At 39.0% G+C, this 27,222-nt stretch overlaps 1 protein-coding gene across 1 annotated transcript in view; it reads left to right on the plus strand.

Annotated features, from left to right (window-relative positions):
- prkdc (protein kinase, DNA-activated, catalytic subunit) overlaps positions 1–27,222 on the plus strand; it is a 66,325-nt gene that overhangs the window by 30,925 nt on the left and 8,178 nt on the right. Inside the window, exons 47-82 of the mRNA XM_034058436.3 lie at positions 201–338; positions 586–705; positions 851–994; positions 1,431–1,582; positions 3,134–3,265; positions 3,522–3,633; positions 3,813–3,937; positions 4,321–4,470; positions 4,819–4,992; positions 5,732–5,830; positions 6,542–6,752; positions 7,613–7,793; positions 8,428–8,643; positions 8,793–8,905; positions 9,240–9,371; positions 11,302–11,481; positions 12,010–12,218; positions 12,937–13,075; positions 13,227–13,415; positions 13,940–14,164; positions 15,000–15,108; positions 15,256–15,358; positions 15,775–15,961; positions 16,677–16,851; positions 17,405–17,595; positions 17,706–17,886; positions 18,115–18,275; positions 18,393–18,604; positions 19,888–19,975; positions 20,055–20,198; positions 21,107–21,320; positions 24,294–24,361; positions 24,999–25,219; positions 25,400–25,492; positions 25,745–25,825; positions 26,233–26,304. Coding sequence (XP_033914327.3) covers positions 201–338; positions 586–705; positions 851–994; positions 1,431–1,582; positions 3,134–3,265; positions 3,522–3,633; positions 3,813–3,937; positions 4,321–4,470; positions 4,819–4,992; positions 5,732–5,830; positions 6,542–6,752; positions 7,613–7,793; positions 8,428–8,643; positions 8,793–8,905; positions 9,240–9,371; positions 11,302–11,481; positions 12,010–12,218; positions 12,937–13,075; positions 13,227–13,415; positions 13,940–14,164; positions 15,000–15,108; positions 15,256–15,358; positions 15,775–15,961; positions 16,677–16,851; positions 17,405–17,595; positions 17,706–17,886; positions 18,115–18,275; positions 18,393–18,604; positions 19,888–19,975; positions 20,055–20,198; positions 21,107–21,320; positions 24,294–24,361; positions 24,999–25,219; positions 25,400–25,492; positions 25,745–25,825; positions 26,233–26,304 — 5,441 coding nt within the window. The remainder of the gene's footprint in view (positions 1–200; positions 339–585; positions 706–850; positions 995–1,430; positions 1,583–3,133; positions 3,266–3,521; positions 3,634–3,812; positions 3,938–4,320; positions 4,471–4,818; positions 4,993–5,731; positions 5,831–6,541; positions 6,753–7,612; positions 7,794–8,427; positions 8,644–8,792; positions 8,906–9,239; positions 9,372–11,301; positions 11,482–12,009; positions 12,219–12,936; positions 13,076–13,226; positions 13,416–13,939; positions 14,165–14,999; positions 15,109–15,255; positions 15,359–15,774; positions 15,962–16,676; positions 16,852–17,404; positions 17,596–17,705; positions 17,887–18,114; positions 18,276–18,392; positions 18,605–19,887; positions 19,976–20,054; positions 20,199–21,106; positions 21,321–24,293; positions 24,362–24,998; positions 25,220–25,399; positions 25,493–25,744; positions 25,826–26,232; positions 26,305–27,222) is intronic.

Below are 27,222 nucleotides of genomic sequence, written 5' to 3' on the forward strand. Positions count from 1 at the left end.
TTATAAAAAAACAAACAACAATTGTATCAATAAAACACCTACATTTGATTGATACAAAGTTAAAACTGCCCATTCTTACCCCTTACAAATTCACTAAATTGATTAGTGTGACTTTGATTGGGGAAAATACACTAGACAGTTACACCATGGGGAAATTATATATATAATATATTTCTGCATTTGTCTGTGTTGTGAGCCAGGAGCGAGTGGAGTCGCTAGTGCAGGATGATGTTGTCGAGCTGGAGATGGATGAGCTGAATCAACACGAGTGCATGGCATCTATGACAGCCCTACTCAATCACATGCAGAGAAACAACATCACTCCCAAGGTGGACGAGGTCTGTAAACAATAATGGGTTCATTAACATCTGTGTCCCTTTGTGGCTTTATAGGACATTTGTTTGCATATGATCAGTTCAGAATTATTACCTGACTGAGACAGATTAAACATGAACTTTCACAGATAACAAGGTGACTTTTTTAGCCACTTACAGAAAGTGCCAAATTTAAGTGAAAAGAATGGTAATATTATATACTGATCCCGAGTATATAATAATTTGTGATTTATCCTGATCCTTGTTCCAGGGCACAGTTCCTGCAGATCTTCCACCGTGGATGAAGTTCGTGCACGGGAAGTTTGGAAACGCTTCTACGCACTTAAACATCAAGCTGTTCATTGCAAAACTGATAATCAACACCGAGGAGGTTTGAAATTCAGACTAAAGGAAATGCTGTATGATGCGTATCTATTGTAAAGCCTTATATCCGGCACTGATCTTTTCTTTTACTCCTTTGTGCTTACTGATGCCTTATTTTTCTTGTACTTTAATGTTGTTTTGCTAATCCACAGGTTTTCCGTCCGTATGCCCGGCACTGGTTGGGCCCCCTGTTGCAGCTGGTAGTTTCTGGCAATAACGGAGGTGAAGGTATTCACTACATGGTGGTGGAGATCGTGGTTACAGTTCTGTCCTGGACTAGCCTGGCTTCACCCAAGGTATTGGACACACAATGATTAATTCATTTTTTTCTTTAATGTAGTTAGTCCCCCTCCAGGGATGGAAATGACTCATATTGCTTAAAAGTTTCACTCATTCCAGGTTTTAATATACATGTGCCTGGTTAGCCACAGTATATAGGTAACAAGCTCGGTGTGTCTTTTTTAAACTTCTAGCAAAACTAGGAATGGATCAAACTGCTATGCGATGGGAGTCTTATTTCCATCCCTGCTCTCCTATCTGAAATGAAAGACGGATGCATGAGATATTTAATGTGGATTTTAGTATTATGCTCCCCAGTGTTTTACTGTTGTTTTGCCCTCTACACAAATCCGCTAATTACTGAGGATACATTGACATGCTGGAGTCAGCATCTGAAACATGAATCAGCCAGCAGTCTGTTTTATCATTTTTTATCCCTTTTTTTTAAATTAGGGTAATACCAGAGACGAAATCCTCGCAAATCGACTTCTCGAATTCCTAATGAAAAACGCTTTCTATGATAAGAGAGCTGTCTTCAGGCACAATTTGGAAATCATTAAGACAGTCATTGAGTGCTGGAAGGACTGCCTGGCTGTCCCATACAGGTAACACATAACAGGCTGCATTAGAGTATGGCTTAGCATTTTAAGATGTATTGGGTTTTGCAGTCAATTTTGTAGATACAGTGGGGAGTGGGGCATTAAGCCCTTGTTCCGGTCAAATATATCTTCCTTGATGGTAAATAAATCAAACTGGGGGGACCACTGCACTTCTGTGACATCTTGCTAATTCAAACCCGTTTGCCTGTCTTTGAAGAGAAGCATTTTATCTATTCAGGGGACATGTGGTTTGATTGTGTTTTAAATGAGTGATAAATGCCAATCACCCATGTGTTCGTCATACCTAGAAAATGGATATTGGGGTACCATTACACTTGTGAGTTAGCTTTTGCATATATTTAAAGAGCAGGGCAGGACACTTAGTTAGAAAACATGTGAGCAGGGAAAAACGAGCAACAAATACCTCGTTCCCCCACCACTGCAAACCAGCACAGATTTTTCCATTTTTGTAATACGAGATAGATGTGACATGGAACTATAAAGAAATGTATGTCCTGCACTCCAGATAAGGTTTTGGGTCATTGGGTAATCTAATTTCGACACTATGCGAGTACAATTTATTTTGGGTGAGAAAAAATGCAACATTAACTTAGTCATGAGTACTTGCAACAAATACTGGATATACTTTAATGTTAACTTATTGGGTATGCATTAACTGCAGCCTTACATTTTAACTAATGTTATTGAACTACTGTACAAAAACTTGGTCTTAAAATAAAAAAAAAACAACAATTATTCTTATTTGCTTTATTGACCACAAACAATATATATGGATGTGAAGCAAATAAACAGAAACATAACTTTTTATTTTATTTAAACGCTGCAGATGGATTATACTTAACAAAAGGCCTGTTTGTAATATAAAGAAAAACTAAAAAACTGTACCGATACTGCACTAATGCAAATAAAGAAATAATATTTTACTCTCTTTTGATTACCTTGCTATAGCAATATATAAAGCGTCCTGACTCTACAAACACAGAATATTGCACTGTATTTATTATGTAGATTTACCTTCCAAAAATTAGTTTGACAGATTGGTTAGATCGAGGGGGACTAAAATGGTGCCAGTCACAAACACTCATTGCAATTGAGTGGGTTCAACCCTAAATTATTATTATTATAATTTTTTTAATGAAAACCTGAATTTATTGGTCATGTGTTTCTGGCAATTCCCAGGCAGGCAACAATTTGCTGTACGGGCATTTTGTATGATCCATTCTCTAGCTACCGCATGCATTATATTCACAATTGACTATTGAGACGTCGGGAACCAACGAAGTACAAGAAACTTGATAACATGTGAACTCAAGCTGTGCAGCAAAATTGGTATGCGTACTCTTTAAGCATTAAATGTAACTACCATACATAATTCATATTTTTTCATTGCGTAAAACACCCAGCACACAGCTTATCTGGAGTGTGGGGTATATCCATATTGATCAACACTTCGGTATCTGTTTCTGCATGTTCTTTTGTTGTTGTGCATCAATAAAATACTTATATTTCTAACAAATGTTTGTATCCACTTCACAGTCTGATATTTGACCGGTTCTCTGGGAAAGATCCGAACAGTAAGAACAATTCAGTGGGGATACAGTTGCTTGGTATTGTGTTAGCTAATAACCTGCCGCCATACGATCCAAAATGTGGGATTGACAGTGAAAGGTAAGGAAAGTTGTATTTTCAAATCCTGTAACTTTTTTTTTATAGTTAAAATAACTCATTTTAAATAATCTGATTGTAAAATCATCTTATAACCAGTATGCTTTAAATATATGTGTTCAAGAAACTTCATTGTGACATTTGACAAACATTTCTTTGTTATTGTTGTTAAATTAATGCATGTCTCACTGTGTTTATTTTCTTAGCTAGAGTCTGTTTGTGCTAAATTTCAGAACCTATTTTTTTTCTCTCCTTCCAGTTACTTTCAGGCCTTGGCCACCAATATCTCATTTGGAAGGTTTAAGGACATTTATGCAGCAGCAGCAGAGGTCATTGGGCTTATAATGCAATATTTGGCTAAGAACGAAAAGGTAGGTATATGTGCAGGAAAACTGCTTTTCCTGTGAATATTACCCCAACCCTCCTTTTACAGTTATGTGAAAAATCACCATTGGCACAGCAATATGTGGGAAATACTGAATTTTAAACAATATTAAGTCTAGTCGTGTATATTTCTGATAAATGATGATGTTCATATTTTTATTATCAGCAATTGGAAGGGCCGATTTTTGACTTCACAGTAAAAGAATTGAAACATCTCCAGAACACAAAGGAAGACAAGTTTGTTGAGTGTTTAAGTAAAGTTGTGAAGAACTTCCCTCCACTTGTTGACAGGTGAGAATTCAAACCACGGTCTTTAAACCATTTGCCTGAATAAAACCTATAATTGAATGAGCTTGAAGCCTGAATCACTAGCCAGCTGTGCTTTCCACCAAGTTAGCTTCTTGGTTTGGATTAAAGTGCCATTCCTGGTCTGTTTTCTTAATCCGCAGCATTTTAGAACCAGTGTTAAACATTTTCTGGTGTTATCATCCAACACATGCAGTCAGGTATTGAAGACACCTTCACAACTATGGTGTGTTGAGTAGTTGGTGCAAGATTCACAATTTTAAATGCATATTTAAATATGTTTTGTGAAATGTTTACAAGAATAAGCTCATTTGCTCCTAGTTCAGTAACAGTATATGACACATTGTATTGTTTCTTAATTTTAAAAGGTTTCTGAATGCTGTGTTGTTCCTGTTGCCCAAGCTGCATGGCGTGCTGAAGACACACTGTATGGAGATTCTGATGAGCCGAGCTGAGGAGGTGACTGATATTTACCTGCAGCTAAAGAGCAAGGATTTCGCCCAGATCATGAGTCACAGGTATACAGTTAATGGGGGCATGCTGTCAGTGCAATGAATGGATCACCTCAATCTAGGAAAGTTAACTCCATTCAAAACTGCAGACTGCTGTAGGAGTATGGAAAGAAGAGAAGGGTTGTTAGTTATCCGAGGGTAATCTTTGTTATTTATTTCTGGCCATCCACATTTTATACTTTACAGTAGTTTTCCCTCCTGATCTGAGCTTTTTAGTTTATTATCTAAAGCTGTTCTTCTTCATCTGGCTTCATGAAGGGAGGAATTGTTTACTGATGCCGATAGCTTATTTCCACCTTGCATTTTCAGTGGCATACTGTATAACGGTGTATTATCCTGTCACATTTTCTTTAGGGATGAGATGAGGCAGAGGGTGTGTTTGGATATTGTGCACAAGATACTGGCTAAGCTGAAGCCAGTTGAACTGAAGGAGCTGCTCATTTCAGTGACAGCCTTCACCACACACCCCTCTCCAGTGTGCAGAGAGAGAATGTATGACATACTCATGTGGATTCACGACAACTACAGGTGAACCATTCATTGTGTTTAAATGAAAGAAATATATATATATATATATATAATATATTGTAGATTAAAAAATTAAGAGTCGGGGCTCCCGAGTGGCGCATCAGGTGAAAGCCTTCCACGTGGAGTGCAGAATGTGCCCTATAGCCTGGAGGTCGCTGGTTCAAGTCCAGACTATTCCACTGCCGACCTGTGGACAGGAGTTCCCAGGGGGTGGCACACAATTGGCCAAGCGCCGCCCGGGGGGGGGGGGGGGGGCTTAGGTCAGCCAGGGTGTCCTCGGCTCACCGCGCACCAGCGACCCCTGTAGACTGGCCGGGCGCCTGTGGGCTTGCCTGTAAGCTGCCCAGAGCTGCGTTGTCCCCCGACGCTGTAGCTCTGGGTTGGCTGCATGGCAGCGCTGCAGAGTGGAAAAAAAAACGGTCGGCTGAAGGCACACGCTTCGGAGGACAGCATGTGTTCATCTTCACTGCTACCAAGTCAGCGCAGGGGGGGTAGCGGTGAGCTGAGCTTTAAAAAAAAAAAAAAAAAAAAAATACAATTGGAAATATCAAATTGGGAGAAAAACAAGGTAAGATCAATTGGCCACAACTAAATTTATAAAAAATAAGTAAATAAAAAATAGAAAGAGTGGGCTTGTGGTTGTCCAAATTTCCCAAAAAAATTGAAAAACTTGCTAAAATAAGGGGCAATATTGTGTCTTCTATGTCCAACTTGTCAGTTGTTTTATTTTTACTTCTAGGGACCCAGAGAGCCAGTCGGACAGTGTCTCTACAGAAGTGTTCAACCTGGCCAAGGAGACGCTGCTTCAAGGGCTGACTGACGAAAACCAAGGCCTTCAGTACGTCCCCTCACTTTGTTGTGGCCACACTGACATAAGAGCTTGCATTAGCAGTCCGCTCAGTCTGCCAGTGTGCCAAAAATATGGATTATCCACATTATTTATTCCAGCAACATTATAAAACCTGAACTATTTTGCTCTTACTAAACTGTTTTATCAGGAAATTCAGAGAGCATGGGAATGGACAAATCAATCACATCTTATAAGTCCTGTATGATGTGCTGTGGAACAGTAATACTGTGCCCTAAAATCTTCAGTAAAATGAAAAAGTTCAATTTAAAATAATATAAAAATACCTAAAATAGCAGTTTCAGTAAGTGTATTCTTCGCTGTTGTTTAACCGATTGATTTTAAAGGTATATGACTTTAAAATTTCAATTAACGTTTGCTAAAGTGATTAATCCATCTGGGAGACCATTTCCCTATAAAACCAAACACGCATTTAAAACTGTTTTACCTGTTCCGTCTTTGTTTAATGAGCTCATGATTTAAATCTCCTGTTTTTTACTGTCATTTCTAGAAAATTAACAACCGGTATTACGCTTTATTTTAACGTGGGCAGATTTGATGAACCAGTTTTTAACAAAAATATTACCAATTTTAAAACTTCTTTGTTGAATCAAGTGGATAGATTTGTCTCCAACAAGATGTGGTATGTTGTCGGCAACAAAATTGGTATTTAACAAAATGATCTAACCTTACATTTTGCAGACTTTATGTCCGGAATTTCTGGAGCCACGAGAGCCGTCTCCCGACAAGCACCCTTGAAAGAATGCTGGTGGTCCTTCGATCGCTGTACTCGAGTAAGATCGAGGCTCACTACCTCAGCCTGGCTACCAACCTGCTACTGGAAATGACCAGCCGAAGCCCAGACTATACACGGGACATGTTTGAGTACCCACTTTCCGACTGCAAGTTTCAGGTTAGTGCTAGCGGACGTACGGTTTTAAATACTGAATACATGAAAACGGCCCATGTCTTGAAATACATTGTTTGTAATATTACTAAACTAGCTGAAATACTGAGCGACTGTGCCACTCATCGGAGTTGGTGTACCTTACTGTCACATGGATGGCTTGGTGGTGACATCACAGACATGCGCATTGATGTGCTTTTATTTATAAAATAGATTTAAACCAAACACTTTGTGGCATAAAAAGACAGACAGTAAACAAAACAAACACTGAACAAACAAGCATCATGCTGGTCCCAAATCCAATATGAGTAGCAATTGTTTATCTCTTTTTCAATCACATCTCTCTCCCGTTCTTTCTCCCTGGATACGAGATTCTTACCTCTTCTTTTTTTTTTTTTTTTTTATGCAGCTGTGCCTGAGCTCGATTGCTTGTTAATCATTCAGTCGTGCTCCGGGACATTCTACACGTGACGTTATTTGGTAGGGGAGGCAATTAACCCTTCCCTGCTGACCTAAAATAAGTGTAGAAATACATACATTTAAATAATAATAACACAACAAATACAAAATACACAGAGGGGCGTGGTGTACCCCGCCACACTTAAACATGTGTCCTTTCAAGTCCTTAAGCCTTTTACTTCTATATAGACGGTTTTATTTATTCAAAATGAACCTACTGTGCTAGATAGCAACATGATAAAATTCTGAATTGGCAGAAATAATGTATAAACAAATTAGCTGTGTGTAAAAACAGTTTTTTGTTTTGTGCTGAACTTAAACAAATTGCAATTGTAATGCTTTGTAATTGTAATATATTTAACACTGTATAGGACTGTGAAACAGGGTATTCATTTCTTTACCAACAGGACTATATCATTGATTCCAACTGGCGTCACAGAAGCACAGTTCTCACCCCCATGTTTGTTGAGACTCAAGTCACGCAGGGTGGGACCCAGTACCACACACAGGATTCACCTCAAGGGACGATAGGTGGTCAAGTTAGGGCCACACAGGCACAACTTGAGTTCACACAGACACAGGCTGCAGGTGAACAAAACATGCTCTGCTTACAAACCTGATAACAAACAAACAAGAAAAAGTGTGGGACAAGGTGTGAGGGTTTCTACCAGGAGCCCTTCCAAAGTATCAGTAAACATAGAACATAAATAGGGCTGCTGTTTTTCTGTGTTTTTATTTATTTCATTTTTTGTTTTATTTTTAGCTTTTAGTTTTATGTAGGTCACCTGAATTTATTTATTTTTCCATTTTTTTCCATTTATTGTTTTCAGCTACTTTCCGAAATTATTTATTTATTTATTTTGTTTCTGGCAAAAATATGTATAGTAACTCAACAGTACTTGTACCTTCCTTCTTTTTTGCTGTCTTCTACAACAAAATCGTTATGGTCACATTTATATATTTAGGAAAAGTCAAAACGGACATACATGTATGATTTACAACGGAAGAGTAATTGACATTTTAACCCTTTGCGGTCCTATGTCGGACCTGTTCCGACATTGCAATTATTCCTATCCGGTCCAATGTTGCACCCTGTCCGACATCATCATAAAACCGAAAATCAGAAGCCCTAAAGATAAGGTCAAACACATATCATAGATTTTTTTTGAATTTTTTTAACATGAACCCTAACAGGCAGGAACCAATGATCTTTCTCTTATAGGCCGACGCAGTTCCTTCAACTGGCTGACAGGGGGCAGTATCGACACCCTGTCAGAGTACTCCCTGCCCTCCTCCGCTGATTCTGTCTCTTCTTCCTTGCTGGTTTTCGGCAAGCGAGGTGATAAGTCACAGCAGGCAGCCAGGAAGCCGGTGGGGTCCGACTTTGGCAAGAAGCGACTCGGCCTTCCCGGAGATGAGGTGGACAGCCGGACTAAAGGTACAGAAAGCTGTGAATAGCCAGCCAAATAGTGAAAAGGACACGAGTGACAAAAACGTCTATGACTATTTAAAGATCTACAGGAAATTAGGCTACTGAAATATAAACCAAACGTTGTGTGGAATATTATTGATTTGTTTTGGTGACAGTGAAAGACCAGCGAGCTGACATCCTGAGGCTGAGGAGAAGATTCCTGAAGGACCAGGAGAAAGTCAGTCTGATCTACGCAAAGAAGGGAGTCCGGGAACAGAAACAAGCAAAGGTACAACATTGAAGGGGAAGCAGAGATTTGGATTTTTAAGTCGCATGAAATAAATCATCCAATCACTCTGCTTTGAATTGTGATCGTCTGACCTAAACTGACCCAGATGACATATCTTATTCAGCAGCAAACATCCCCCATGTAACTTACTAACTTATAATACAAGTCATGTAAAACAAATAATTGTGAATATTGTTTAAGGACATTAAAAAAAGAAAAGAAAAATCCAAGTTCAGTACTCCTTTTCACAATCAGCAGTGCAGCAGTATTTAGGTTGCGAGGCTTGCATGTATTTGTTTGGTTTCAATGAAGTGCCCCCTGCTGGCTGTTGCAGGAGAATGTAGCTGAGCAGAAGCTGAAGCGGGAGGCGCAGGTGACTCTGTACAGGAGCTACAGACAGGGAGACTTGCCTGACATCCAGATCCAACACAGCAGCCTGATTGCCCCTCTGCAGGCTTTAGCACAGGTCTGTATTCACTGTCTTGTTTGTTTAACTCTGTCACTAGCCCTGGACCCATTTTTCATTACAAAAGTAAAGACTTTGATAAATGGTACTGCAGTACCACCAAACACCTGTATAGAAGGATATATAGTTAAGGCTACAATTTTGGCACAGTCATTTTTTGTACATTTCACAGGCGAGGTTCAAGAATTCACGGAAAGTTAATTTTAGCTACATCAACATACACAAGCTTCATCTGCAACATAAATACTGTATGAACCAGGCTTTAATAGCGTTTTCCACGATTCTGAAACAAACAGCATGTTGTAAAGAAAGCCTCTGTGATTTGGTAAACTTCTGTTCTCCGATGCATTTGTTCTTCTGTCTTTACAGAAAACAGCTCACTCACAATTTTTGCATTTTAGCTGTCACCCATTTACATGCTTGCTCGCTCAGCTATCTCATTCACTGACCTACATAGCTACACGTAAATGCTGCGTGTACAGAACCAAACAATTTACAGATACTTGCAGATGTGTATTTTCAGTGCATGACCTACTGCAATTTTTAAAGGAAGGGCCTAATCAAAAGTGTTTTATACATTAATTTCCAAGATTTCACTGACTTCTTTTCAAATTCACGTTTTTCACAATTTCCGTGACCTCTGTGACAAAATCGTAGACTTACCTATAGTTAATAGTGACCGTTCTGAAAATTCCCATTACCTAGATCAGGGGTGGGTGGAGTTGGCCCTTTCACTACAAGTCTTTGTCCCAACCCTATTATATAAATGAGCCAATAAACTTCCACCCAAGCCCTAATGTAGTTTAATTATTTTATTTTACCTTTTAAATTTGGCCATCCAGGCAGGGCCGGATTTTTTTTTTTTGATAAAATCTTTTATTTGGAGAACAAACAAAAGATTTTTATCCCTCCCTCCCAAATCACCCCATAAAGGACCTCGGGGACCTAGTTCAGTCAGTAGTAGCTGGGTACAGATTAATTACAGATCTGATGGAATCTGCAGCTTCCAGGCCTGCACAGTCCCCTTCCTGGCTTCATGGACCCGGGCGATAGAAAGTTCCAAATAAATGATGTCAAGAAGAGAGAGGGTCCAGTGGTGCCATGAAAGGGAGCGCAGAGGCTGCCAGCCAAGAGCAATCATCTTTTTAGTGGCTGTGAGGCCAGCTACCTGATTGGATGTTTGAGTTAGTGCCAGTTTTGAAAATGAGCGTTGGCCACAGCATTAGTCACGGGCAGTTTCAAATACAAAATGGGAAGTGCAAACTGCAGACTCTTGTCGTAAAAGCAAGTTATCTGGAAATGCGTTGTCCTTATGTCTTACAAATATGTACGTGTATAATAGCTTTGTAGTAAATATATATGCAGTCAAAAAATGTTCAGCAAATAATACAAAGATAGTACACAGCGCTTTATATGTAATGTTGTTGTTGTTGTTTTTTATTATTATTTGTGTAACGCTACAGCTTTGTACAGCTCTGTTTTTTTTTTGTTTTTTTTTTGAGGGGGTGGGGGGTCCAATTGAGGCAGGCTGTGTTTAAGACAACCTAAAAACTTAATGGAAACCCTGTTTAAGAAAGCTGTACGATATCAGTAAGTCAAGCAAGGTCAAATTGGAACTCAGGCACAAACATAGCCTCTCGTATTTTAATATGAATTAGTTTATTTGCATTTGGAACGAGAAATTCTCAGTCTAAAAGAAAACTACATGGAAACATACACAACCCGAAACACACACAATATGCTACTTATTCATATTTTAGATATTGTATTATATATATATATAATTTTGGGGCCCCTCAGAATCTGAGGCTCTGGGCTGCAGCCCCTAAGGACCCTGTGTTAATCCGGCCCTGCATCCAGGACTGGAATTGGGCATTCTTGCTCTTTGTGGTCCCTTGCAAGCTTTTTTTAAACATTTTTTGTTTTACAGAGAGACCCTACCCTTGCAAAGCAGCTTTTTAGTTCCCTCTTTTCTGGAATTCTGATTGAAATGGAAAAATCTAAAAGCCAATCAGAAAAGAAGCGAATCACTGAAGAAATTTTAGGAGACATGAATAACTTCCTAAGTAAAACTACAGTGTATTTCCCTCCCTTTGTCACCTGTGTTCAGGTAAGGCTAAACATTACAGAAGGTTTAAAAGCCTAATACACGTATTTAAATAATATTAATGTAAATTGCTTTGTTATTGATTGTCTTAATCATGTCTTGATCATGTATTAATCATTGTAATCATTGATATTTCTTCTTTAGTATTAAAATCATGTTCCTAAAGTTTGAATCAGTCGGTAGGTTTAAAATATGTGTTCTTCTATCAAATCCATAACATATCAAGATTAAGCATGAGGTGCACCCCTGTGGTTTAACGTTAGACAAGTAAAACAGTGTGCTGGTAATAAAGTACCACAGTGTATTTTCTGGTAATGAAGTACCACAGTGTGTTTTCTGGTAATGAAGTACCACAGTGTGTTTTCTGGTAATGAAGTACCACAGTGTGTTTTCTGGTAATGAAGTACCACAGTGTGTTTTCTGGTAATGAAGTACCACAGTGTCTTTGCTGGAAACCAAACAGATTTTAAGTAACACATGCTGAATGCCAGTTCACCAATTTTGAGTTTGAGGTCTGTGTTCTTTATATAGGACATGAGTTACCGACACAAAGAGCTGCTGAATATAGAGCCTAGCAGTGTGAGTTCGAGCTGCTTGGCCAGCCTACAGCAGCCAATGGGAATCTTGCTGCTGGAGGAGAGTTTAATTAAGGGGCTTGTCCCTGAAGAGCCGCCTGCGAAGAGAGCCAGAGGAAGGAGAGAACTGCCTCCCGATACTGCTCGTTGGATCCACCTCGCCAAGTGAGTTATTTCAAAGCATGCATATATGAAGCCCCACCAGTGACACACCTTGAAGGGCAGGAGGAGTCGTATGAAAATCAGCTGTGGTTCGTTCACCTCACCACTATAGTGACCCCTATTGGTCAAGCACCTGACAAGTCCATGGAGAGGCTATCAAGGCTTGGCTACACCTCCAGGCTTCAGTAGTTTGGTAACATCTGTTGCTTATCTTCAGTCTCCTGATTGGTAAATGCATTGCAATGTTTAGGCAAGATTCGAATTAGGCATTTCATATTGGGTAGAAAAAACAGGTAAGAAATAAATACAGAAACATGCAGTTATGCAGGAATGTGATGTTTTGTTTTTAATCAAAAGCATTTGTGATTTGATTCAGGGCTTTTGTGAGCTTTATATATTAGTGCTGGGACAAAATATGGTATTTTCATGTTTGGAAAATGCAAGTATTCGAATATTCTAAGTTCTCTTTATAAATATATTGCTCCCAAACATTAAACAGAGCTCAAATTCTGGTAAATTGGTGCAAGGCAAGCCACATTGTTATACGTGTTTTGCATATGTGATGTCTGGTAGACACGGACATGGATTTGTGCCTTAGGATACATGTCAGGAAATAAATATATATTTGCACAAATGTTAAACTTGACCAAAGCAAGAAAGAAATATTCAAAAAAACTTATTGTTCTAATAAAGCATTGTGTTATAAACTTGAATTTTGCAGGTTGTACAGATCTCTAGGAGATTATGATGTCCTTCGTGGCATCTTCAGCGGCAAGATTGGAGCCAAGTCAATCACCAGCATGGCACTGCAGGCTGAAGCCAAAAGCGACTACGCTGAAGCTGTAAAGTTATACAATGAGGTAAACAGAATCATGAAAGAAGATAAATAAAACCATCATCATATTATATATCCACTGTCATTTAAATAAGCTATTTTAGGTCCTAATTGAAATGTCTTTTTCATGGAGAGGTGTGTTTGTCTAACAGTTGCAGTGGAAATGTCTTTGCTAGGCTCTGAATACAGAAGAGTGGACAGATGGCGAGCCTGCTGAGGCAGAGAAGGACCTGTGGGAGATAGCAGCTTTGGAGTCATACAGTCACCTCACTGAGTGGAAGTCATTGCAATACTGCTCAACAGTCAACATTGATGATAGCAGTCCAGCTGACCTGGAGAAGATATGGGGTGATCCTTTCTACCAGGTCATTTATAGGAATTTAAGAAAATATATTTTATGATTTTTGTAAATATTGCCTACATTGTTGGGCTGTGGCAAAAATTGTGGGCTGCAAATATTTATTAATTTGGACTTCTGGCTACAGAATCAATCAAGGTTCACAAAAAGATTGTGCCTTGCACTAGATACTGTAAACCTTGATAGAAGTGTTGGCTCTTTTTTTTTTTTTTTTTTTTTTTTTTACTATTTTTAAGAAACTCGAAATTAAGACATGATGAATAACAGAGTACAACTGTTTATTCCATATTATCTAGCATAGTGTACAATCAACAGCTATTTAAGACAGCAATGAAATGGGCATCAGGTAAAATGAATGGCATACAATAAAATAAGTTTATAGTAAACACGTCGAAGATGTGTGACTTGATGATAAGCAAACGCTTATTCTCAAAACTATCCCTAACTGATAACAACTGCAATTTACACATTTTGGTTCCGTGACCTCATAAGTGTGCTGATTAGTTGTGGGTTTTGTTGCTGCTCTTTTAGGAAGCCTACTTGCCGTATGTGATGCGCAGCTCGGTGAAGTTACTGCAGCTGGGGGAGCCGGACCAGTCTCTGCTGACCTTTGTGGACAATGCAATGAAGGTGGAGGAGAGGAAAAGCATCATTGAGACAAGTTACAGCCAGGAGCTCAGTCTACTCTACATCCTGCAGGGTGACTTTGATAGAGCCAAGTACTATGTCAATAACTGCATGCAGGTGTTCATGCAGGTAATTGTTTTTTCTTTTAAATTTACAATGGTGATTGGGTATTTTTAAATCTTCATTCTTGCCGGTCAGATAGTAACACAATGCACACCTCAGAAAGTCGTTGGAAAACGTGAGACATGTTCAAGTGACATTCCTCATCTGTATCGTATGGCAGAGAGAAACAGACCCAGATTGACTCGCTTCCCAAATCTGAACGAGCACCGGCCACTACTTGGCACCTTGTGTTGTGTGCCAATCCTTATCTGGACTAGTTTAAACTATGATGTTGGGGGGCTCCCAAGTGGCGCATGCAGTAAAGGCGCTCCGCATGGAGTGCATGATGTGCCCTATAGCCTGGAGATGGCAGGTTCGAATCCAGGTTATGTCATTGCCGACCGTGACTGGGGGTTCCTAGTAGGCGGCGCACAGTTGGCCGAGCGTCGCCCAGGTAGGGAGGGGATTAGGTCAGCAAGGGGAATCCATGGTTCACCGCGCACCAGCGACCCCTGTGGTTGATTGGCTCCACTGCAGGCCCGAAGGCGCCCTTTCAGACCTGTGTTGTCCTCCGGCACTATAGGTCTGGTGGCTTCGCTGTGGATCCGCAGTGTGAAAAATAACGGATTGGCAGGAACGTGTTTCGGAGGACATGTGTTTCAGCCTCCATTTCCTGAGCCCCCGGGGGTTGCAGCGGTGAACCGGAATAAAAAAAATAATAATAATTGGGGAGAAAACCAGGGTAAAAACCATTGGTGACAACTAAATTAAAAACAAAAAACTGATATTGGATCGTTAATGAATACTGACCAGAAAGACTGTGCACATGCAGTGTTATAAATATGTGTGTTCATTTCATTAGAACTATTCCAGTATTGACACATTGTTGCCTGGGAGTCGTCTCACCAAACTGCAATCTGTCCAAGCTTTAACAGAGATACAGGACTTCCTCAACTTCATGACAAAAGATGGTAAGAGATTTTTACTCAAAAGCTATATTTTTATATTTTGTGTCATATACTCATTCTTAACAAAAACATATCACATTATGTGTACAGAAACCCACATCACAGTACAATACTACAAATTCTTCTTCTTCTTCTTCTTCTTTAATGTAGTTTCACAGACATCACTTAAGAGTCTGATCAGAATTTGGACTGACCGTTACCCTGATGCTAAAATGGACCCCATGAATGTTTGGGATGACATCATCACAACTCGGTAACACTGCCATTTTATTTTATTTTTTTTATTTCCAATCCATGATTTGCATAAGAGTTATTGATATACAGTATTATATTTTAGAAAAACTGTTGTGGGTATCTAAAATACAGATTTTGTTTGTTTTGTATACTGTATATCTATCACAGAAAGGTGTATCCACATGAACGTAGTGATTAGACTGTGTTGTTCTTTTTGTGCGTTGACCCCTGGGAACTCCCAGCCACGATTGGCGATGGCATAACTTGGACTCGAACCAGCGATCCCCAGGCTATAGGGCGCATCCTGCAGTCCACGCGGAGCGGCTTTACTGAAACGTTTCCTTTTTGATACAGTAATTACTTTTACTGATTTATTTCTGGCTCTGGTCACATTCATCTTTGGAGACAGGTCTCTTTGAAACTTCTGTATTACAGGTGTTTCTTCTTGGATAAGATTGCAGGGAAGCTCACCAATTCAGAAGCAGATAACAGTATGGAGGTGGATGGAGGTGAGGACACAGGTGTGAAAATTGAAGTGGATGAACCAGAAGATGTTGGCTCCATGATAAGAGGTTGCAAGTTCAGTATGAAACTGATGATGGCTGATAGTGCAAGAAAACAGGTAAACACACAAATGCAACAAGTATTAATATTTATATTTTGGTCTTTATTCTCTGTTACCTGTTAAATTAAGTCTTAAGTGCATTGCTAAAAAGTATATATGTTAGAACCTCAACATGAAATACGCCTCCATCTAGATCGGTTCGATCACATCAGGTTGGGGTTAATTTACATTTCAGAACCCCGAAATCTTTTCGTGTTCGGGGTCGGGTTGTCCTGCGAATGACCCCATTGCGATGCAGAAAATTAATTTAACCCGAACCTGATCTGAAAAGATCCGAAGACACCACCTAACTTAAGCAGTGAGCAGCAACGTCCCAGTGCGTATCGGTCATCCAATTAAAGCTACAGTACCACATTAGCTGCACAGTACTCAGTAGAGTACCGTCATTTTTGCTGTATTCTGAATACAATAACACATCAAATAGCAACCTAAATATTCTACATTTGTTTAATTCTAACAAATAATAACATTTATAAAATAATCTGAATAGTGCAACTGTTCCAGAATGCTACTGCAGCAAAAGGATGTCATAAAGATGTGCATCAACACAAGTGCAGCATGGTGGAAGAAGAAAGTTGTGCTGCTGAGTTACTGGTCTGGAGATGCAACTCAAATTTAGGCAAAGTCTAAACACCAAGAACTGCCGATGCACATTAAATGTGCTCAATACAAATATCAATAAAGCATTAAAGGAAGGGTTTCTCTGTTGCAGAATAATTTTTCAGTGGCCACCAAGTTGCTGAAGGAGCTGCACAGGGAGTCAAAGAACCAGGAGGACTGGCTGGTCCGCTGGGTACATTCCTTCAGTCGCTTCAGTCACACCCGCAGCCACACCCAGAGCAGCTCCGAGCAGATCCTGACTGTGTTGAAAACCATCCCGCTCTTAGGTACTGTGCAGGTCTTTTTAACCTACTGGTTTTACCTGGGGATTTTTCTACAGTGCATGCTGACGCTTGGGGATATGGTATTAAAGCTTTCAGACTATAACTTTTTATCGTATCCAGCGCTGCAGCATAAATAACTAGTTTTGCGTGGGACCCTCCCATATTTGCTAATTACAACTACTTGCTGTAAATGCTCATGGCCAGCAGTGTGGCGTAGTGGTTAGGGCTCTGGACTCTTGACCTGAGGGTTGTGGGTTCAATCCCCAGTGGGGGACGCTGCTGTTGTACCCTTGAGCAAGGTACTTTACCTAGATTGCTCCAGTAAAAACCCAACTGTATAAATGGGTAATTGTATGTAAAAATAATGTGATATCTGTATAATGTGAAATAATGTATAATGTGATATGTTGTAACAATTGTAAGTCGCCCTGGATAAGGGAGTCTGCTAAGAAATAATGCTGTACATTCTGTGTGAGAAAACGGTGGATCACAGTGTGAAAAATGTATTGTAAGCTAACTTATTTTAAGGAACATATTTAACTTCTTTCTGTCACAGAGGAAAGAAAAATAGACTATACAAAGGCAACTACTCGCATTGTCAGGGACCAGAACATCCTGTTAGGCACCACTTACCACATCATGGCTAACGCTCTGACCAGAGATGGCTTGGCATTGGAACACATTGGGGAGGACAAAGCTGGGAAAGTTCTGGATCTCTTGGGAACCACATCTGATAATCTTGAGCAGGTATGAATTATGATGGTTTCTGTGGTTCCACTGCCTTATTACATTGCTTTTGTATTGATGATGCAATCTCTTCTAGTGCTCATTGCAGTGCACTCTCTGAACTCTTGTAGGTAGTGGTGGGTCTGCACAGGAAAGCCCTTCAGCACCTGCAGAATGCTGTGAAGAAGGCAGAAGAGGAGTTGCAGTCCCGCTCTACAGAGCACGTCGATATCCCTGGAGCCATCGAGGCCTACATGACACTGGTGAACTTCTGTGACAAACGACTGCGAGAGGAGGAGGAGAGTGCTAAAGGTCAGTCTCAAAACTTGGTTCCTAACCTGTGGTTTGCAGCAGGAGCTTGTAATAGATGTGCTGTACACACTTTTATTTACATGGGAGCTGTTGAAATATTTATTTTAAATTCATAGTAAAAAAAATAAAAAAAAGTGTAATAGGTTTTTTTACAGAAAGATTTTTTTTTCCTATGAGAACAAAATAAATATAATGTGATTTAAAAATCTGTAATTATTCCTTTTCCAGTTTCCACATTTTCTGAACTTCCAACATTCCCAGCTGTTGTGGTGGACACAATGCTGAAAGCCTTGAAGCTGAATTCCAAAGAGGCCAGGCTGAAATTTCCCAGGTTGCTGCAGATCATAGAGCTGTATCCAGCAGAGACTCTAGACCTTATGGCAAAAGAGGTCTGGTACATTCTTCAATAAATGTTAAACTTCTCTAATCCCACCTGCTTTATATTAGCATTTAACCATACTTTAACCTTGAAGCAGTATTTAATGAAGCCACTGTGCTATTTATAGGTTTCCTCAGTCCCCTGCTGGCAGCTGATTGGCTGGATCAGTCAGATGATGGCCTTGCTTGATAAGGAGGAGGCCGTGGCTGTGCAGCACGTCATCAAGGAGATTGCAGAGTACTATCCACAGGCTATCCTTTACCCGTTCATGATCAGCAGTGAAAACTATGTCTTTGAAGATTCAGCCACTGGCCATAGAAACAAAGAGTTTGTCGCAAGGTAACAAGAGTCATGATACGAAGAGAGCTAACATTGTAAGAGTGGGTTTCTTGTGTTGAAATGTTTTTTTTAAGCATACACTGCTTAAAAATGCAGCACAACTTAATAAATTAAAAAATAAAAAATGTGACGTTTCCGGTTACAAAATTCAGTCAAACTTGAATTTGTTACTTAACAAAAGACGGCACAATAATCAATTTCTGCTTCAAAATGCCGCCAAATACAACCACAGCCAATGAAGATATAGCAAGATAAACAAAAATTACAAAAGGTAATTTTGAAGTACATTGTATAATAATAATAATAATAATAATAATAATAATAATAATAATAATAATAATAATAATAATAATTTAAACCTTTAATGTTATTTACGATTCAACCTAAAAAAAAGCATCGGAATTCTACTCACAGTTCATTGTTAGATTTAATGTAGTGTAAGAAACATTTACATATTTTTTATTATTATTTATTTCTTAGCAGACGCCCTTATCCAGGGCGACTTAGTCGTAAACAAAAATAAAAATAAATTATCAATTCGGAATTGGAGTACTGCACCTTTTTAAGTTTTGTTTTGGACTATTGTGTTTGCTATAGAGCGACCAGTGAACTGACAGTAAAGTTAGAACAAACTGGATGTGACAAAAAGAGACACACAGGAACAGCGAGAGAGAGCAGCAGCAGTAAAAGATATGCTCCTTGCCTATACTTTTGTTTTGTGTATACTATGCTGTGTTCTGATTGAGAAAATAAATAAAACCTCCATTATTACAGTAGCATCGTCTGTTCTGCTGCACACAACTCAGCTATCCTATTGTCTTCAGATATTTAAAAAAAAGTCCAAACACCGCTTTTTTGAGACGTGTTTACTGCAGGTTGATCGCACGTTACACAGCACTGCAAGGTAAACGACTCGGTCTTCTTGCATCATTAGTAAGCGCGCCAGACCAAACATTCAATTCTGTGCTGGCCGATTTTGTGTGTTGTTTTTTTTTTTTTTTCCCTTATATTGGTGCCATGCTGATAGGCTACCGATTATCGGTGCGCCCCTAATTTTAAGGAACCTTTTTTAATTCCCATTTATGTGTAGTTGTTCCTGCAGTTGTGTACGTTTTATGCTTGGTTTATTCATGGTTATCTTACTCCAAGGAATATCACGTCATTCAAAAGTTTACATCAACTGTTTTTTTCTTTTTCTTAATATATTAAAATGGTCCTTCATAACTCATGTGTAAACGTTTTGCCTATATGTTAATGTCTCTTTCTTCATCTTTATTTCATAGGTTGAAGTCCCAGCTAGATAAGGGGGGTGTTGTTAAAAACTTTATTGATGCCTTGCAGCAGCTCACCAACCCTGAAATGCTCTTCAAGGTAGTACTGACTTGTTGAGAAGTATATTCCTAATAATGCAATATGCCTGGTAATAAAACTTTTTTTTCTCTGCTGGCAGGACTGGATGGAGGATGTGAAGAAGGAACTGGAAAAGCCAAAGACGGATAAGAAACTGCTGAAGAATATGTATGAAGAAATGTATTCAGCCCTGGGAAATCCAAGATGTCAAGGAATAGGGGCTTTCCGCAAGAAGTTTGCTCAGGTTCTGCATAGTTTTAATGCATTTAAACATAAGAATAGCTGAACTTTAGGTAGAATCGCTGTAAACATCTGTTTTACATTACTGTACCATATACATCCAGTTATCTGGTGTTAGTTGTAGGGGTAGCGTTGAATAGTCATCTCCCATGTCTGGTGTTACTGTGAAGTAAGTTGTGAAATGTGTATTTTCAGAACATTATTAGAGTATTATTATAAACAGTAATAGCGCCCACAACATTATCAAATACATTTATTTACTTTTTATTTAAAAGTGGCAGTTTGCTGATCTATTTGACTATTTTTACCTCAACTATTTGACTGGGAAGGGAAACTCACACTGTCTCCAGGACAAGTAACTAGGGATAGAATTTTTTATCATTTTTTATTTTTATTATACCCTGTGGGGTAATATTGCTAAATGTCTTTAGATTTCAACACATATCTAAAGAGCTGCTTGTCTATTTGTGATGAAACCTGTTAAGGACCTTCTTGAACACGAGTTATTGAGTGTAGCATGTTCTTGAGGTACGTGGAGACAGCTTGTCTGCTGGTCCCACTCCCTGTATGTATGCCACACTTAGATTTTTTCATTTACCTTGAACACCATGTCAAATTGTGATGAATTTTAGCACTGTTAACACTTTTATTGGGTGTATCATAATCCATATATCATACTAAGTTATATTAGCTGTAGAGAAACTTACACAGTTGAAGCTTTATCATGAAATAAATCAAGGCAAGCTTTTGAGAGTACAGGAATCTGGTAGAATTTGAAGACTTTTTTACATATGCATACAGTAGCTACAAGTCATGGTGATCTATTTTTTCAATTTACTTCTAGCTCTGACTTTTTTCATTTACAGCCGTTGCAATGGATGAATGGCACTGACCTGTTTGTTTTTCCTACAGCATTTCAGCAAAGAATTTGATAAAACGTTTGGAAAGGGAGGTGCAAAGCTGTTTGATATGAAGCATGATGCCTTTAGGAAAGCTTCTGATTCGCTCTGGGGATCGATATCTGAAGAACAGAAAAAAGAGAAGGAGCCTGGCAACCTGAAGGAGTACTCCCCATGGATGAGCAACTTTAAACCAGAGGTCCTGAGAAATGAACTCGAGATCCCAGGTTTGTGTTTGCAAGCTGAGGTGACTGAGAATGCAGCAACTGAAGCAATGGGAATGTCTTTGTACACATGGCTTTGTTACTTCTTTCATGTGCTGTTGGTAGTGGTCGCATATGTCCGCATTGTGCGTCTTAATTCATTACAGTCGCTCAGTAATGGTTTCCTACTTTATTAAGAAACCTTGTGCAATTGTCAATCTGTTTCCGCTATTAAGATCATTTTAGATGTTGACTACTTATTTTCAGTTTTGTGGGAACTCCTCAATGAAAATCTATCTGTACCCCTCACTGCGGTCTTTTGATCATGTGACTTTGGTTTTTGGATGATAAAGATCTAAGTCTTTTGAGATATAAAACACAAAGCAAACAACTTTTAATTGTAATTGCTATAACAGTACAGCATCTATTACTAGTACCTAAAAGAGACTGTAGAACAACGCAAGCAGCAATTACGGCTGGGAGTGCGACAACAGTGATTTGACTCTAACCAGTGCTGACTAGATCAATGATGGTACTGTCTTGTATCAAATGCTTAACACCTGCACCGTTTACTATAGTACAATGTACGGTACACAGAACGTGTCTATAGTGCACAAAGCACAGTATAATGCAGCAGTATAGTACAGTGCACAGAGACAGTGCATGGTGTGCAATGTGTAGTACAGTGTGGTGGACAATGCACAGTATACACAGTACGGTACAAACGGTACGGTATACTGCTAATGATATAGTATAATACCCAATGTATGGTATATACAGTCAGTATATAGCACACGGTACCCCTGGTACAGTGTGGTGTACGGTGCACACAGTATGGTACGGTGCAGAGCACGGTCCACTACCTTTGCAGTAACCGCGTTCACCAAGAATGGTAGTAGATCAGTGCTCTACAGTTACCGAAGAAGCAGTATACAGAGATGCCCACCTGTATAGCTTCTGGCTTAACACAACACAGCGATAAGACTGGAGGAAGCCTGCTGTCGGCAGTGACAGCCTTCGCAATGGCACTGCAAGCAGAGACCAGAGTGGCAATGAAACACTGCGGGAAGGACTGCAAGCAATCGGACCCGAAGCTGAGCCCAGCAACTGCTGGTGAATCGGAAAGGTAATCTTGTTCGTTGTACAAAGTACCGGCGGGAACGGAAGCAGGTCTTGGACCTACAGTTACCACAGGAGTGATATAGGGATGCCCACCTATAATGCTTTTTGACTAACCAACAGCTCAAAACCCAGGGAAAGCCTACTGCTAGAGCCCTAACAGTCTTCACACTAACTCTGCAAGCAGATCTTAATGTGGTACAGAGACACTGTGGGAAAAGCTGCAAGCAAATTGACTCAGTGTGCACGTCTCTGTTCAGCGCAGGACAGCTGAGCCCAGCAGCCGCGTCGGCATTTCTGTGGAAAAAGACAGAAAATACAAAAGAGAAAACAATTTCTTATCACACAAAACAGTAAACAAACAGTTACCATTATTTTAATATATTTTTTTATAATAAATAACAACATTTTTATTTTGCACTTCAACCGAAGCTAGCAGAAGAGAGAGCACCAGTAGCCGACTTAAGGCATTCGATCCCGGGGGAAGGGGCAGCAGAGCTGCCTGCTTCGCGCGGAGCACAAGGGACTAACGAACAACCACGGCTGAGTGCACAATATGTGAAGTAATCGTTACTAAAACACATAAAAACAATCGCAATAAGCGAAAAACACAGCGAACATGGTTACACGTGAAAGGGAACTGTAATTTTTTTGATTTACTAACGTTAATGAAGCTGGTAGCCTATTTATACTGCAGACTCCGAGCCCTGTGTGTAGTCTATAAAAAAAGAGTCCCATCCTTCATTTACACTCATTTGGAGGAATACTTAAAAATATGTTGTTTTTTTAGTCATACAATAGTTAGCTTAGTTTAGTTTAGAAATGAATAGGCTAAAGTTGCTTAACTTGCACTGCACACGTTTTTGTAAATTCTGTATATTACTAATCCAATACAACGTGGATATTATTTGTATATGATAGTTTTACAAAGCCATCTAATCAGGGTCCATCCATTTGCCTAATTGTATAGGACTTAATACAAAGCCTTCTGTAGATAGATCAGGGAGCAATGGATGTGTAACTACGTACAAAGTTATAAATTCAGTCATTTGCTAATACAAAAGGCTGAAGTCTTTAGATTTCAACTAAGTGGATATTATTTGTACAGGAAAGCTTTACAAAACACCATTAATGTCTAAAAGATCATAACATTGACTTTGATTCAGTATGGCTCCAATCTATGATTTTTGCCAGTGAAGTTAGATTACTGGTGTTCTCCAGTATAAAATAAAAATGATGTATTTTTTTTTTTTTTGTGTGTGTGTTCTGTGTGTAAAAATGACCACAATTGTACATAGCAAGAGTATCCACTTCTCCTACCCAAACTTTATAAAATGATTTGTGGTGCGTAACAATAAAATGTACTTGCGCCTTGGAATCAGGCTTCACGGTACAACCGAGGTATTACAAGCCGCGCACAATCATGGTAATACCAGGCACCCACAAACATGGCGCCGCCCAGGCACCACATGGAACCAGCAAACGCCAATAATTACTTTCTTTGAATATTTTTTAGTTTTACTTTTATAGATCATTTAGGTTACTGAATAATAAACCATGCATTTCTCTGCCAATGTGCACCCTCACAGGGAAGTACGCAAACTAACTTTTTGGTCTCTCTTCTTTTTTTTACGCACAGGTAAGGACAGTCATTTTCTTATTTGTTACAGTACAGTTATACTCTGTTATTGCGTGTGTAAAACCAGACATGTCATTTAAACACAGTATGAAGTAGTAAAGCAGCAGTTGTCATTGCATTCTTAACAAACAGTCCCGTTATATTCAATGTCTCAGTTAAACATGGTTGCAAGTTTTTTTTATAAGGGATGGGACGTATACCATCACAGGGTGCTGAGTGACATTTCTCTCTTAATTTAGGACAGTATGATGGCAAATGCAAACCGTTACCAGAATACCATGCAAGGATTACAGGCTTTGATGAAAGGGTATGTGACCTTTTTGATATTATCCAGTGAAATAAAATAAATACATTTTAAAAGAATATTTGGTCAGTACTGCCTGTGACCACTATCATTTTTACAGTTTAGTCACGAATTAGTGATGAGAATTTTTTTTTTTCTAATTTGTTTTTAAAGGAGTGTTAGCCAAGCCTCAATCCTACATTTCTAATGAGCTTTATTAACATTATTACTGGTCTTTCTTTTATTGTGCTGAAGATTATTTGATTCTTAATTTGTTTTTCTTTGTTAATAATTAAAGATATACAAATATTTCAAATACAAGAATATAGCTGCTGTGTTTGGTCACGTGTCATAATGAAGCTAGACTAACGAAGTGAGTTTGAACACTTGAAGCAATTGGGTACAAGGAAGCGGCAGCAACTTTTCAGGTATAGCATTGCCTTTGAAATATACATCAAATTAAAGTATGAAATACAAGCAGCAATCCAAAGATCTCGAACAGAAAAAAGGGTGACCAATGCTAATTTCTAGTGAAATTAGGACCTGCTTCCCTTAAATATTACAAGGAGAATTGAGCATATATAGGTGCAGCGGGTTTGAGACCAGTGTGTCACAACATTGGCCCATTTTATAGTCGGTGTCCTTGTGTGGCTTCATTTAGATCAAAGTGATGAGCTCCATGCGAAAGCCCAAGCGTCTGATAATGCGCGGCAACGACGAGCGAGAGTACCCCTTCCTGGTGAAGGGAGGCGAGGACTTGCGGCAAGACCAGCGCATCGAACAGCTTTTCGACGTCATGAACATCATCCTGTCCCGCGACGCCACCTGCAGCCAGAGGAACCTCCAGCTCAAAACCTACCAGGTCATTCCAATGACAGCCAGGTATGGTTTGGGGGGTGGATTGTGTTGCTTGTATATCATGCTAAAATGTTCAGCTTCATTTGGTTCTGCGTTCTAAGCTTGCCTTTTTTATTTTGACGGTTTATTGATTTTTTTTTTTGTAAAATGTGATTTTCCTGTTTTTATTGTTTTGGTTCACATTTGTTTGTATGTTTTGTTAAGGATTGGATTGATCGAGTGGCTGGAGAACACTTGTACATTAAAAGAATTCCTGTTCGACAGAATGACGGAAGAAGAGCGAAAGCACTGTAAACGGTAACCGTTAAAACTACAGGCTGAGACTATTTGTAGATTGTGCTCCAGCTATTCTATAGGGCGCTAGTTCTGCTGTATACAATTATGTTGTTCTAAACATTCTCATAAATATAATTAACACTTTGTAATTTAAATTATATTCATGCCTGTGGGTATCTTTGCCTTTATACAGGGAGATTATGTTATGATTTAGGAAAGTAAGAATGTAAGTAAATGTGTTTTAAATAACTTAAAACTATAATATTTTCACAGTCCTGCTGAGTCTTACATGGAATGGCTTTCCAAAGTGGCAGGAAAAGAAAAAGGAATTGCCCAGTATATTACCATGTACAAGTAAGAACTGCATTACCTGGTGTGCCATTTGTTCTTTGGTCTTATCAGTGGTGAATACTCCCAGTAAAGAGAATGACGGTATTTACTATCTCTAAGGTTGGTGAATTGTTCATAACTGATACAATACTGATCGCTCCACTGAAGTATGTGTGCTTCTGAAGTAGAAGGGTTGAGATTGTATGTTGGTTTGGCTTTTAGATTTACAGATCTTGTCGGCATATTTGGAACTTCCACACTGTGCTGCTGTGGTTAACTGAAGTTTAAGCCAACGGCTTTTTCGTAACATTTCTACAGTTTTAATGCAGAGGATGTTTCATAACTTGTGTTGCTTTCCTTCCGTTACTTTCTCTGTCACCGTAGCCTTACATGTTGTCAGTATGTTTGTCTGATTTAAATTTCCTTTGCAGGACAGCAAAAAGAACAGAGACTGTCAGAGCTTTTAGGAATGTAGAACACCATGTACCAGAAGATCTTCTAAGGTGGGTATTTGTAGCTTTAAAAAATAAATTAAATAAAAAAATAAAATATCTTTCCACATCATAAGACTTTATCATTTATGTCTTGTAATAAAATAGTTAAAACGTTTCAATTCATCCCATAACCCAAAGAAATCAACACGCGCACACTCATACAGAGACACATTTATCTCTAGACTGCAGGAATGTAATTGGTGATCTCCCACATCACATGGGAAATGTTTTACAGTAACAAGCATATTCATATCTATGCCCCTTTTGATACTGCCAAAAACAAAGAAAAATCCATTAAATTATCCCCCGATCCCTTTGTGTTTTAATACATAATATGTTTTGTGTGAGATATCCAAACTAGTCTTTTAAATGTATTTCACTATTTGTCTCCATTAGATATGCTTGAGCATTGTCTACCAATCCAATTGAGTAGGTTCAATTGTATGGGGTAGTATGTTAAAGTATGATGGCCTTGTAATTATTTTGGTATCTGGTTTTAGATAGAAGGTGTAGACTTTACTGTGGTATTATTTTAATCTCTACAACATAATGTGGGTACTATTCCTTTATCACTTTGATTTTTGAAGTTTGGAAACCTTTAAAACAATCATAACATTATTTTTCTTTTGGCCAAACAATTTAATAGGATAGTATTTGTTTTGAACTAACTTGGGTATATAGCAAATCATAAAGGCTTACAGGACCAGTTCCCTTTCAAGTACAAAATGTAACCGTTACCTAATGGGATATAAACCCTTATAGCCCGAATTACCTGGGCACTTATATCAAAGCTGCTCCTTTTAAGAGTCTCATATGCATCAGACGTTGTCTCTGCCCCAGGAGATCAGTACGAGTGACGCATAAGGCTCGGCACCATTTTCTCTTTCAGTCTTTGCCTGAGGAAGAAGTGAGCTCTGATGAAGTTGA

Source organism: Acipenser ruthenus, chromosome 3 (assembly GCF_902713425.1).
Source record: "Acipenser ruthenus chromosome 3, fAciRut3.2 maternal haplotype, whole genome shotgun sequence".
NCBI lineage: Eukaryota > Metazoa > Chordata > Actinopteri > Acipenseriformes > Acipenseridae > Acipenser > Acipenser ruthenus.